We start from the raw sequence: 13,166 nt of genomic DNA, 5'->3' as shown, positions 1-13,166 counted from the left end.
CAGGCCCACACAGATGCTGCCTGCTTCCTAAGGCCATCCTGGGCTTCCACTTGGAGAGGCTGCTATGCCAAGTTGTGGCCCCCAAACCCTCTGCCCCCTGACCCACCCAGGCACCCCTTCCCAGTCCTCACCCTGAACCCAGTTGGCTTCTTTGGCTACAATTAATGTGCTACAAATGGAAGGTACTTACCCCATCCTAGCTGGATTGAGAAACTCCTCAGAGCAGCTAAAGCGCAACTAGAGATTTGCACATTTACCGACTGCTTACACTGATGCCGTCTTTCCTTTTAAAAGTTATAAAACAGTAAACTTTATAAGCCCCAGTTCCGGCTATATGACATTTGGGTGCCAAATGAATAGGGTTTTGTCTATGAATTAGATCGTAAAATCATCCATAGCACAGACAGATCGGCTCACTGGCTATAAAACGTCACGTGGGGCCATTAAAGTAAGTTTTATGGTTTTGGGGAGTTGACATCCAACATTATATACCACATAACATATAATCTCACTGACGCTGGACTCCATTTGACTCTTTTGCAGGCTACGTGTGCTGCTTGGTCATTCAAATTGTCAATTTTAGGTCCAGAAGTGTCCAAACCACAAGTTCTCAAAACTCTCTGAAAAATGGCTCCCTCCGCGTTAAGGTAAGCTGGCCTCCTGAGCGCTTTCGAGTTTATTTGTCCTCTAAAAACTTTCTTCCTGGGTCTTTCTCTCTCCCTTTCTCTATCTGGTTCAGTAACTCGGAAGTTGCCTCTAAATTCAGAAGGGGAGCGCAAACTGTCCCCCTGCCCCCTGAGCAGCGCCAGGAGCCTGCTCTGCGGAGTCCCCACGGTGAACAGCGCCTGTGGCCGCGCCGCGTCCCCAGGCCCAACTTTAATTGCTGCACCACCGCGGATGTTAATGACTTCCGCTGCTTTCGCCGGCGTGCAAAAAAGATGATTTTTGTGTGCGAATGGGCCTGTGTGCGGCGACTTGGCAGGGCTGCCCCCCATTCCGGACTGGCGGGTCTCGGCTCTTCGGGGGTCTCGGAGCCCCGGGGTGGGGGCTGGGAGACAGTGGGGCGCGGGCTGCGGGCTCGGAGGGCCGCGCCGAGCTGGGGAGTGCGAAAGAAAGGCCCGGGCTGGGCCAAGGCGGACTCTGGCGGGATTCCTTGTGGGGCTGAGGCAATATGTCTTCGCAGGCCTGGGTCATTTGGCAGCCCTGAATTGAGGCGGCTGCCTTCGGGGCCGGGTTTCAGGCTGGCTCGTGAGAGCCGGAGGGTGGCAGAGGTCGGCGAGGCGCGGGCCGCACCTCCAGGCTGGGCCCCTGGGTTGCCAGGCCGAGCCCAAGACCCCGGGAACCGCGGGAACCCCACCTGTGGGGAGGGCTGCCCACCCCCTCCCCTGCGCCCGGGACCAGGCCCTGAACCTTGCTGGCCTGCCCGTTCTTTTTAGTTCGGTGGGACTGTTCTCACCCGCCTGTGAGTCTGAAGCAATAAACTTTATGGCCGGATTTAACTTTAGTCTTTGAATCCCCAGGCTAAATGAAAGGAGTTAAAGCGCTTTCTTTTCTTCCGCCTTGCCTTTCTTCTCACTCTCTTCTTTCCTTCTCCTCTCCTCTTTTGTGGAATTAGAACATCTATGCACAGGACCCTCAAAAGGCAACTTAGGCGTCCCCCAAGATAACACTAAAGATTAGAGAAATTAACTCCCCTTCAACATGCAGGAGGAATTCCTCCGAACTGTGCCCTAAAGTTTGGGGGGAAATCGAGGTGTCTTCAATGCCCAACTTGAAAGTCCCCAGGGCCATTAGGCTGTTTTCCCTGACACGTCATAAAGGGCAGTTGAGGGAAGGAATTGGTCGTTTGTCAGTAGGAGATTTCCGCCTTTCTTTTGTTAGCTGCTCCTTCTGTTAGATCCCAGGAAATTTACATAATCTATGATTTCCAAAACAGTCCTCGATATTGCACCAACGGGTGAAGCGAGGTAAAACAAAATTTTCCTGGGTACAATTCCAGCTTGGCCTCAGCCACCCCCTCTGGCCCGACCCCCCCAATCTTGGATGGCAAAGTGGTGTTTGGGGACCCTGTGGCCTGTCCTGGGGTGTTTCTCTGGGTGTGTACCCACAGGGGACCTAGCGGATTTCCCCCATCCGGTCTGAGGAACTAACCCAAACTCTCCAACTTAGAAATGAAGCAAACAAACCAGAAAATGGGATCTTCTGTTTCCAAATGCCTTTCTCCTTAGGAACTGGGTAGTGTTCTGCAAGTGCTAATTGGTAAAGATAAATGCTAAGTGCTTACAGTGAAAATTTTTAAATGAGAGACTTGGAATTTCAACATACTTTATTGTCCAGAGGCCACTCACACTCAACATCAGTCCAACAGATGTCCCCAAAGTCAGAGGTCCAACAAGCAAAACCTGGGAAGTTTTCTAAAAAAGTTGAAACCCTCCTACAATTCCCACTCCTCCTGAATCGTGAGTGGCAAGGCAAATCCCCGAAGTCATTTTTTGTGACCTGTTAAAGTGAGCATTGCTATTTCGGCACTCAGGAAAAGGTTCCTGCCTCTGGGCGGAAACCAAAATAGAAACTCTCTTTGGGTTCTCTTCTATTATTTTAAGTGTAGGAATTGTGGAGTCTTTGTTTTGCTGCACCGAGTTTGGGGTTCTCTATTGGAAAATCCCGGGTGAAGATTTTATTGCAGTGGCTCATTGGGTGATCTTGCTTGAGTAACTTCTTGGTGACTAAAATTAGTAGCAGAAAAAAAGAGTGACAGAGCTGCTGGCAGATTCACTTGAGTAACTTTGCCTGGCGGAAGCGGCCACTGTCACCTCTGTGGCCACATCCCAGCCTGGGTGTGGAGATGGGCAGAAAGGCTGTTGGCCCCATGTTCAGCATCCCACAATATAGAGGAACTTTCCCATGGTTTAAAAGAATTAGAGGCTATAAATATGATCAGCTTGCTTATTTCTATTAGTTGTAGTCTCCATAAAACTTGAGAGTGTAAGGAGAAGGCCAACTCACATGCACAGTCAGACCTCTGTGAGCATTCCTGGAGGAATTTTAAAATTTCTTCCTAGTTTCATAGGCATAGTGAAGAGGATGGCTGGTTTTCTGCTCATTTTGTGGATAAGGTATTTCTTCTCGTGCATTCTTTTAGGTTGTTGCTGCAGAGAAACTTACTTAAAAAGAAAATCCCTTTCACTGAGGGCTTCAGGAAGATATCCAGCCTCAGCCGGTGGCAGAAGTGTCTGTCTATGGTTCTTGTAGAAGGAGGTGTCCAAAATGTGCAGGGCCCCGTTTGTTTCTACAAGCCGGAGAGACAATATTTCCTGAACTATAAATATAATAGGAAGCTCTGGTCACACTCACTTAGGGGTTGGTTAGGGCTTCCATGGTCTAATTTCACAACATTATGCCAAGATTCCTTTTCTTCTGCTCTTTCCTCTGCTTCATTATTGGCAGCTCTGGGAGAGCAAGACAGAATTTTCTACCAGAAACGGAGTCATGTTCCTGTGTTGAGATGTGAAGAGTATTATATCCAAACCATTAGTGAGGGGAGAGCAAATTGCATCCTGAAAGATGGGCTATTAAAGAGGAAAACAGTCCTTTGAGCCTAAAAGATGCCTTTCGAAGCCTCTCTCTACCCTACTTAGCTTGGGGTCTGTCAGAGGTGCGCCCATCATGGAGAGTTCAGAACAGTGTGCCTCCATCCCTTTGGCTTCTAGGGCAGAAAAATTTTTTCCAGTCAATGATAAAACTGTAAATGGGGCTTCCAGACAGGGCTAAGGGGGTCAACCTAGGCTTCAGCCCTCATAGGAGTGGGGCACCTCAGTCCTAGCCATTCAAAGCCCCGGAACTGGAAGATCAGCCTAGGTTTATTTTGTGTGGTGTTTTTCACAAAGAAAGCTTCCTTCTTGCACCACATCCCCTCCTCACAAAGCAGTCTTTTCAATAATAATATTTGTTATGAAGGTTATTGGGTAATTATTGCGATTTTGTGAAGCAGCCCTTGCTAGAGGTGAAGTCTGTCATCACCTAACAAATGACGCCCGCGCAGTTCACTGCCGGGTTAAGTAAATGCAGAGAAGATAAATCTGCACACCCTAGGAATCGCCAGCAGAGCACGCTTTAGTACAAGTTCACAGTCAACTCGCCTGCCTGGGCCAGCTCACCCAACAATTAGGGCTGCGTCTTTATTTTTAAATAAAGAAGAAAAAGTCTCCAACTTCCATTACCTGCTCTCCCCATCTTTTTTCTTTTGCTCTTTGTGAGGTTCCTCCACCCCTACTCCCAATTTTCCTTGTAAATGTAAAGATGAGTGATTTCAAAAATAATCTCATTCCTATTTTAAGTGCTGACAACCAAGGATTAAGAGGCAGATTTGATGGAAAATAAAGTCACAAACACACAAAAATACCCAGTACACCCTCTTCTTCTAAAAGGCAGAAACAGGGCTTCCCTGAGACCCTGGGGCGGGGGTCTTCTCCCTGAAAGAAAAGGCACAGCTTTGTATATCTTTGTGGTTCGTGCGCGTTGCAACTGCAGGTCAAAAAGTTGAGGGTCAAAAGTTTACGTTGTGCAGCACTCTTAGTCATCTGCCCAGACGGAGCTGGACGTGAATGTTAGAGCTGCGATCTTGACTATCAGCACAAAAGATAAAACGGCTTGGAGTGACGCGTGTATCACGGTATGGACTCCAGGTGAACCCTAGTGGTTGAATGACCTCAATTACGGAGAAAAGGATAGAAAATTCCTCTTTTCAAGAGTAATACACGCTGTATTTCATCTTGAATTATTGCTCCCATTCTGAGGGAATAGCAGCAGGTAAATAGGCTTAGATTACTGAAACACCAACACCTTACTTGGAGAACCGGGAGGCTATGGATGGGGACAAAATTCAAAATGCTCCAAGCTCATCAGTGGGCATTTAAGAAATGACTTGGCAAGTTTGCAGTGCTCCGTTGTACCTTGAAAGGCAGGGAACTTCCTTATTTTGAAAACAGTGACTTTGATTTGCCTTCCCCCCCCCTTAGTACCCATAATGATCCCTAACGTGTGTGAGAACACGGGCAAACAAAGGCACTTCTTGCAAAATGTATTCTTTGCAATTTTCAAACACAGAACGCTTTTTCTGAAATTGTCATCCACTAAATGCAAAGCGTTCTTACAGCTGGGAAGGGGCGGAAGGAAATGGAAATCATCCCAAAAGAGACAGGATTCCTCTACCCCTCCACCAGGGAGAAGATGCTCATTGGTATCATGAGATTGTCCCTGTTGTTGGGAAATTTTCATTACATTTATTGTTCACTCTACACTGAGAAATACTACAATCTGTAAGTGAATGGCTAAACTGTAAAGAATATGACATTTGAGCAGGAAGGTGGAATCCACAAATGCCAGAGCAACTTCTATTCTCCAGAAAATACTCTTTAAAAATACATTTGGCATAAAAGCTAAGGAGAGGGGAAGCAAGCTGAGGAGGAAGGGTGGGAGAGTGGAAAAGAGAGGGAACAGTATGTTAAGGAAGGCAACTGGAACCGAGCCGCATGTGAGTTGCAACTGGAGAGCCAAACAATAGTTTATTTTTTATGCACTTATATTAGCTGTAAGTGTTGGTGCCATTAGCATCTATTTTCTGGGGGGCCTATTTTCCTTTTCCATGTATCGATCTTTAAATGATCATTGTAGGGAGGTGAAGAGGAAAGGCGAAAAATTTTTTTCTAGGTTTTTCTTTTGAACTATAGAGAAGATAAGCCAATTCAACTACTCAGAATGTAAACTCTAGCAGGGCTGTTTAAGATCCCCCCCAATACAGCTGATGCGGTTTGCTGGTGTTAGGTACGTTCAGTGGTAAATATTTCCCAAACACTGCCTTCGTGGAAGCAATCAGATGGCTGCCACTGTTCAATGTGTAAAGTTTTCACTCTGGCCAAGAGCTTGAAGCCAAATGGGGGTGTGCCAGATGAAAACAAGAAAGGGAACAACTGTGGAGATTGCTGTTATAGCAATGAACACTTCACCACATCTGGGCTAGTAAAATGAAGAAAACTGAAACCCCTGCTATTACTCACCAAGACAATTATGTGTCTGTCTGAAAAAAACTTGTTACTGTACTATTGGTTAAAAATGTTCCACGCCTTAAAAAAAGTCAGCTTCAATAATCACAGACACCTCTTAGCTAGCTTTTAAAGTAAAAGAAAAAGGTACCTGCAGAAGTTATTGCTTTTAGAGTGCTTACTTTTTTATTTGGAAAATTGTGACTTTTTAGGCCTTTTGCACAATGCTGGTGTAAATTCATACATAATCCGAGTATAAATTTCAATTTTTATGCCTGGGTTGTGCTCATTACTTTAATGACTGCAAGGAAATTACCCCCAAACAATTAATTGGTCAAATAGCTGATAAAGTATTGCTTCTTTAAAATCATCTGCCTAGTGTAGGTGGGGGAAAGCTCTCAAATGCCACCCCCAGGCATTCAGAAATTCAGCCATTCCCGTGTGCGCTACAGAGATGTGCTTCAGATAGAGAGCAGTCAGTAGAACAAAGGACAAATACAGTCAATACATTCCATAACGTTTACATTTCCTTTGCTCCCCCCACCCTTGGTTTTCCCTGAGAAGGAGTGACCTGGGCAAAGACCCTGCTCTCTAAAAGACACTGTGTAGACCTTTTAGAAGCGCAAAGTCCAAGGCCGAGGTGAACTTCAGGTCAGCGCGTCTAACAAATATGAAAATGTCGGCTGGTGAAGGGCGCGCCTTGTGACTTAACAAAGACTGTCAATGTGTAAGATTAATAAGAAACAAAATGCACACGGTGTCACTGTTCGGTCACTTTGAAACTTGGGACAGGGTTGCATTCAAGAGGGAAGGCTATTCCAAATATATTCAAAATGATTCAAATCAGATTCAAACTAGGCTGCAAATACTGCCTTCCTCTTGCCCTCCCTTCTCCCTTAGACTCCCTTCACTCTCCTTATCCCTCTGGGATTCGAAGACATGATGAAAAGTTATTTCACTTCATGGGATCTTAAGAAAGCTTTTGTTGGGAATATATGTTATCCCTGCATGTGGAAATGAGCAAATGTGCTTACCAGTTTCCCAAGAAAAGGGTAACGCTTTCACCCTGCTTGGGACTGGGGCCAGTTGGTGTGCGAAGATTAGCATGCTCCCTCTCTGCTCCTTTTGAGATCATCCCATCTTCTTCCCCGGTGAGATGCTGTTGGTAAACTTCAGTTTATTTATTAATTGAGTTACCTTCTTTCTGGCTTTACTTTGGTGTTTTGGATTTTGCGTAAAGGCGAGAGCTTTTAAAATGTTTTTCAAAAGATCATTGGATTCATTGGAATGATGCTGTGGCTTGCACAGAGAGATTGTGGAAGGACCAGAAAAGGTACTGAGATTGTTTATTACAGCCATAAATCTTGCAGTAAAATGTCAAAATGTCGGTGTGTAAGATAACACTTGGTGGTCCTGGCTCCGTTTGTGTTTATGATACGAACCACAAAGACAAGTTACAGGCCCTGGGGGATTCTGTGTAAGCCCATCTTCCTAAAGTAACAGAACCACATGAAACCCAGGCGAAGTTAACTCGTTTAAACTAACCATATACAAAACAGTGTCCATGCCTTGTTAATGCTTTAAAGTAGAAACCCAGGAGAAGGTTCTGAGCTAAACAACATGAATTTTGTGTTAATGTCTGTAACTAATATTAAACAAATGTGGCTAAGACCCTACTGCTCAGAGTTGATGACATGAGGATGATGGCAAAATTTCCTTGTCATTTTTTTATCCCCCTGAAGCTCAGAGAGCCTGGTTTTGTAAATTACATTATTTGTATAATTCAGATTACATAGATTCAGTATATATTATTTTTCCTTACTGTAGAAAGGTATTGCTTTAGGCTGTATTACAGGTTAGGTTTTGCCCTGAATCTAGGGAGCATGCGGAAAGATTACACTCAGCGTTGATTTCTCTCCGTGGCTCAGATTTCATTAAAGAAAAAAACCCCATATATTCAGGGTGCACCACCTGGATGGACAGCACTCTTCACAGACACAGCCAATGTGGAAAACCTCTTCGTACCACTTCAGGCTGATTCCAGTTAAAAAGCTAACATGATCCCTTTTTAAAACCTCTTTTTGTAAATTAGTTTAAAGATTAGTCCCATATAATAGGCTTTATGTGGCTTAGCATTAAATGACTATCCATCAAATGGATATTCCAGCATTTAGTAACTCATATGAGTAACTGATATAAATGAAGATAGAATTGACATTCTTTTTGAAGTGTCTCCAGGCTTAGGCTATAACTTTCCTTGTCTGCCTTCCAGATTCAGTTGTGAGAAGACTGTTTATACTGCTCTTTGAAAAATCCAGTAAGGTGCACCGGCTGAAAAATCCTTGGTCTGCATGCCAACATGAAAGTATTTTTAGAATGGTGACGATTCTAGCTTGTACTGCTTTAATCTAGGTTGAAAGGTAGAGGATCTAGGTGGGTCTGTTACTCGGAAAAGTAAAGGGAAAGTACACAACACAAGTAAAGCATCAGTATTTACTTCAAAGATCAACACTGGGTGGAATTAATAAGTAATTTATTTGTTAATAATGGTGTAATTAGTTTACCCATCAAATTTCAATTACCAAATGGCAGGCAATAGTCCTCTCTCCCCTTTCCAGAGCCACTATTATCGTTAATATGCCAATTTTAGGCAATTCAGAAATTACAGACAGTCTATAAATAGAACTTTACCCTCAGATGCAGTCTGAGAAAGCAGCATCCAAAAGACAGGACATAAAATTCTTAGCGAGAAAGGACCCATCGGCGATCAGACTGGGCACAAAGCCTATTCTATCCGCAGCTTGTTTTTGTTTGGGAATTGTTCTGAAATAGGCAGTTGTTGGTTTCAAAGCTTTATTCTGTGGAGGCGTCGCTGCTGTCCTTTCCCCTACCCTAGTACCACCTTCTCGGTCACAATCGCACCTAGTAAATGCGAGCGTATTTAACTCTTACATCAACACCTCCATCAAATGAGATGCTATTAGAAGGTTCTGATTTTTTCTTAGGCAGCAAAGCCAGATTCTGCCTCTAAAAGAAAGAAGAAACGAAAAGTGCCTGTCCGGTTATACCGGAATGGCCTAGCTTGACATTTGCAGGCTGATTTCTCTCGGCTGCTCGCTCACCCACCCACCCTCCGCGGCTCCCGGCTTCCCAAAGCCGGGACTCAGTGCGGACGCGGCGGGCACGAGGTGGGGAAGGGGATCAGCTGGTGAGAAAATGGGTCTGTTCGTCTCCTTCGCTTTATTCCGGGGCCAGGATGGAAGCGATGATACTTCCTCTGGCCCAACCTCATTCCCTGCCCCGGGCGGCCTCGAACACCAGAGGACGCCAGTCCAGGCTAGGCTGGGCCCGAGGTCAACGCTGGGCCGCGGTGCCCCGCTGCCCTGAGGCCCAGGCCAGGGGCAGGGCACGCACAGGGCACGGCATGGCCGTCCTAGACGACCTGAAGCCTGGAGGGTCCCGAATTCCCAGCGGGACTCAAAGTTGGGGGGTTGGGGGACCAAAGCGCCAACTCCCTCCCTCCGGCCGGGACCCGACAGCAGCATCCATCACCTCCCGCGCGCTTCCTGATCCGGGTCCGCGCGCGCGGCGCACTCATTGGCGGGGGCGGGTCACGTGCGGGTGCGGGGTGGGCAGAGCGCTGGCGCGGGCGGGGGAGGAGCGGCGCGAACTTTGGTGGCATTGGCGGCGGCGGGAGGGGGAGGGGTGGGCGCTTGACAGCGGGGGAGGGGAAGGGAGCGGACGAAACGGGGGGATGGGGCGAGAGGCAGGAGGGGGAGGGGCCTCGGCGAGCCCAGAAAAACGACAACGCGAGAAAAATTAGTATTTTTGCACTTCACAAATTAATGACCATGAGCTCGTTTTTGATAAACTCCAACTACATCGAGCCCAAGTTCCCTCCCTTCGAGGAGTACGCGCAGCACAGCGGCCCGGGCGGCGGAGACGGCGGCCCGGGCGGGGGCTCCAGCTACCAGCATCCCCCAGCGCCCGCGGCCCAGCACCTGCCGCCGCAGCAGCCCCAGCTCCCCCACGCGGGCGGCAGCCGCGAGCCCCCCGCCTCCTACTACGCGCCACGGGCCGCCCGCGAGCCCTCCTACCCCGCGGCCCCGCTCTACCCTGCGCACGACACCGCCTACCCTTATGGCTACCGCGGCGGCGCCAGCCCCGGGCGGCCACCGCAGCCCGAGCAGCCCCCAGCGCACGCCAAGGGTCCCGCGCACGGCCTGCACGCGAGCCACGTCCTGCCGCCCGGGCGGCAGCCCCCGCCGCCACCTCCCCCGCAGCATCCCGCGGCGCCCCCGGCGCCCCCGCGGCGCTGCGAGGCGGCTCCTGCCACCTCGGGCGTCCCGACAGGGGGCAGCGCCCCCCCGTGCCCGCTGCTTCTGGCCGACAGGGGCCCGCCGGGCCTGAAGGGCAAGGAGCCGGTGGTGTACCCCTGGATGAAGAAGATCCACGTCAGCGCCGGTACGTGGCGCCGCTGGGGAGGCGTGGGAGGGTGGGCTGGGGCCCGGCCGGGGTCTGAGGGTCTGAGCGGGGGTCAGGAGGAGAGGACAAGGGGAAGAGGACCTCGGGAGGGGAGCCCCCATCTGGCCCGGGCGACAGTGGGATGTGGGTGTATGTGCGCCAGCCAGCCGCCTGATCCCAATGTGAGAATCCTTTTGTACCCGGGGTCCCTTTATCGGGAGATTTACGAGACGCCAAACTGTTAGGGCAGTAATTATAGCCCCCATAAATTTAATTGCCCTGGCAGAGGCTTCAGGCCATGTGTCTTTGAAGCTTTTCTTCAGCCCCAAGGCCCAGAACCATTCTTTATGGCTCTCGGGTGTTTCCCGTTGTCAATAGCCTGTGAAACATTTTCTTTGCCGTTTTATGTGTCTTGCGTGAACTTGGTGTCAGGTTATTATATAATGATGATGTCCAATTGCTCTTCCCCACCCCACCTTATCTCTCCTCCTCCTTTCCCTCTCTTTTCACTCCCTCCTCTTTGGCTTTCTCCTTGGGGTTATGGGCTTTCAGTCAACCCCAGTTATAGCGGAGGGGAGCCCAAGCGCTCTCGAACCGCCTATACCCGGCAGCAGGTCTTGGAGCTGGAGAAGGAATTCCACTTTAACCGCTACCTGACCCGGCGCCGCCGCATCGAGATCGCCCACACGCTCTGCTTGTCTGAGCGTCAGGTCAAGATCTGGTTTCAGAACCGGAGGATGAAGTGGAAGAAAGATCACAAACTGCCCAACACTAAGATGCGATCCTCCAACTCGGCCTCGGCCTCAGCAGGCCCGCCAGGAAAAGCACAAACTCAGAGCCCGCACCCGCATCCGCACCCGCATCCCCATCCGGGCACCTCCACGCCCGTTCCCTCCTCCATATAATATTCCAGAGATCTAGACCAGTTTCTTCCCCTCACCTGCTCTTCTCCTCTCCTCTGCCCCTTCCCCCATCCACCTCTCCCTGTCTGGACCATAACAGACGCCAAAACAAAACCCAGTTTGATGAAAAGTATAATTTTTTTAAAAAAGAAGACTACATTATCCTGGTAAGAGTGTGTGCTGGTTGCCACCCAAGAGAGGACAGTGGCCAGGATGCTGGCTGGTGGAACAACCTGCTGGCCTGAAGAAGGCTGCCAGGTTTGGGTACCTCAGAAGGACCACTTGGCATCAGATACTTTAGAGGTGGCTGAAGGCCCGCTGGGCAGCCCATGCTGACTGGGGACATGGATGTGTATATTGTTCAAGCAGAAGAAAACAGACCCTTTCCCACCTTCCTTACCTCCCCTGTCTCATTAAGGCAGCTCATACAAGCTTGTCTTGAATGGAATGAGTAGACATTGTGGACCTCACAAGATTATTTAATTCTCAAAATATATAGTCCTCAATGGTAGATGTGACACATAGTTTCCCTTCTTTGCATTTATTTAAAATATCATTGTAGAGATATTGCTGTCTTATTCCCGAGGCCCAGTCCTGGGGGAAGGGGAGTGCATTTAGACCCATGTGCAACTGTACAAATTGTGGTGTGGCTACATAGAAAGCCATGTGCTAAGATTAAACACTGTTTAAGAAAAACATTAAAGCTCTAAAACACATCTGTGTCCTTCCTATTTTTAATTTGAAAAAAAGTGCTCTGGATTGAGATGTTTGGCCTTGCATGTGAGACTCTTGTAGATGGCTTGAGTTGTGTTCACTTGGATTCTGACTGCTCGTATAATTCGTGTGAGTGTGTTCAACTTGAGCTGAACTCTTGTCAAGTTTGACCCACTGTGGGAAAAGTTCCAAAGAGCATGAAGCCTCTTGAGCTCTGAGAGGGCTCCTCTTCTCCCCAAACTTGGCCAGGCTGCCAGGCTTCAAGTCTCCGTAAGCCGTAGAAACATAGAGACGTGTCCTTCCCTGCAATGAAAGGTGAAACCGGGCAGTGCTGCGGGCCCAGGAGTTCCTGCAGCTGCTCCACTCGCTGAACTCTGAACACACTTGGAAAGATGTAGTCCCTTTGGTATTTATTGCACCTTCACACTTAATCTGCCTGTTTCCCTGGAGATAAAAAATAGTTCGTGCAAAGGGTTGAGATTGCCTTTGTTCCTTCCCTCTTTTTAAGTTTCTGCTCACTAACTATAGCTTAGGAATTTTTATTTGTTTGCATCTTTCTTTCTTTCTTTTTGTAAAAAGAGCTTTCATAATAAACTGAATTTCCTCAGTACACCCTCCAAAGTTTCTTCCAAGGAAAGAAAAAGTGTAATGACACCCCAAAGTGTTCCCCAAGCAAGGAAGACCTGGGAGTATTCAGAATTGGCAGAAAGCCAAACTCTGAACTAGGGTCACTTTCCTCAAATGCTCCCAGATTTTTCTGCCAAACCTAGAGATCTAAATTCAAAAGGGTGAAATAAAATCTGCTTCTCAATGTCCATATCCCTAGTATTTGTTTACTGATCTGCAAATCAGTCAAGAGAATTTAGACTTGGTGGTCACTGAAGGGACAATGTACAAAAAACCCCAACACACACTAGCCCCAGAATATTAGAATTGTCACTTGGCCTTGAATGAAGGCAATTTTTAATTCATGTAGTAATTTTCGCAGACATGGGAGGGGGCGCTCACCTACCTCTGCAATAACAGGAGTTTAAACACATTTTTT

At 48.1% G+C, this 13,166-nt stretch overlaps 2 protein-coding genes across 4 annotated transcripts in view; both read left to right on the top strand.

The window, feature by feature from the left end:
• HOXA3 (homeobox A3) overlaps nucleotides 1-13,166 on the top strand; it is a 45,191-nt gene that overhangs the window by 11,726 nt on the left and 20,299 nt on the right. For 2 of the 3 annotated variants that reach the window (XM_037126591.2, XM_037126589.2), the window contains exon 2: nucleotides 544-647. The gene's annotated coding sequence lies outside the window, so the exon portion shown is untranslated. Of the gene's footprint in view, nucleotides 1-543; nucleotides 648-10,463; nucleotides 10,506-13,166 lie in introns of those variants that run through there. The other variant, XM_037126590.2, reaches the window with a different exon arrangement.
• On the top strand, nucleotides 9,843-12,108 carry HOXA4 (homeobox A4). The gene is made up of 2 exons (XM_037126598.2): nucleotides 9,843-10,505; nucleotides 11,058-12,108. The coding sequence occupies exons 1-2, from the start codon at nucleotides 9,887-9,889 to the stop codon at nucleotides 11,408-11,410; spliced, it is 972 nt and encodes a 323-aa protein (XP_036982493.2). The 5' UTR covers nucleotides 9,843-9,886; the 3' UTR covers nucleotides 11,411-12,108.

The sequence above is a fragment of the Artibeus jamaicensis genome, unplaced genomic scaffold, assembly GCF_021234435.1.
Source record: "Artibeus jamaicensis isolate MK-2021 breed Jamaican fruit bat unplaced genomic scaffold, CSHL_Jam_final contig_3230, whole genome shotgun sequence".
Taxonomy (NCBI): Eukaryota; Metazoa; Chordata; class Mammalia; order Chiroptera; family Phyllostomidae; genus Artibeus; species Artibeus jamaicensis.
This window is presented reverse-complemented; position numbering and strand designations above follow the sequence as displayed.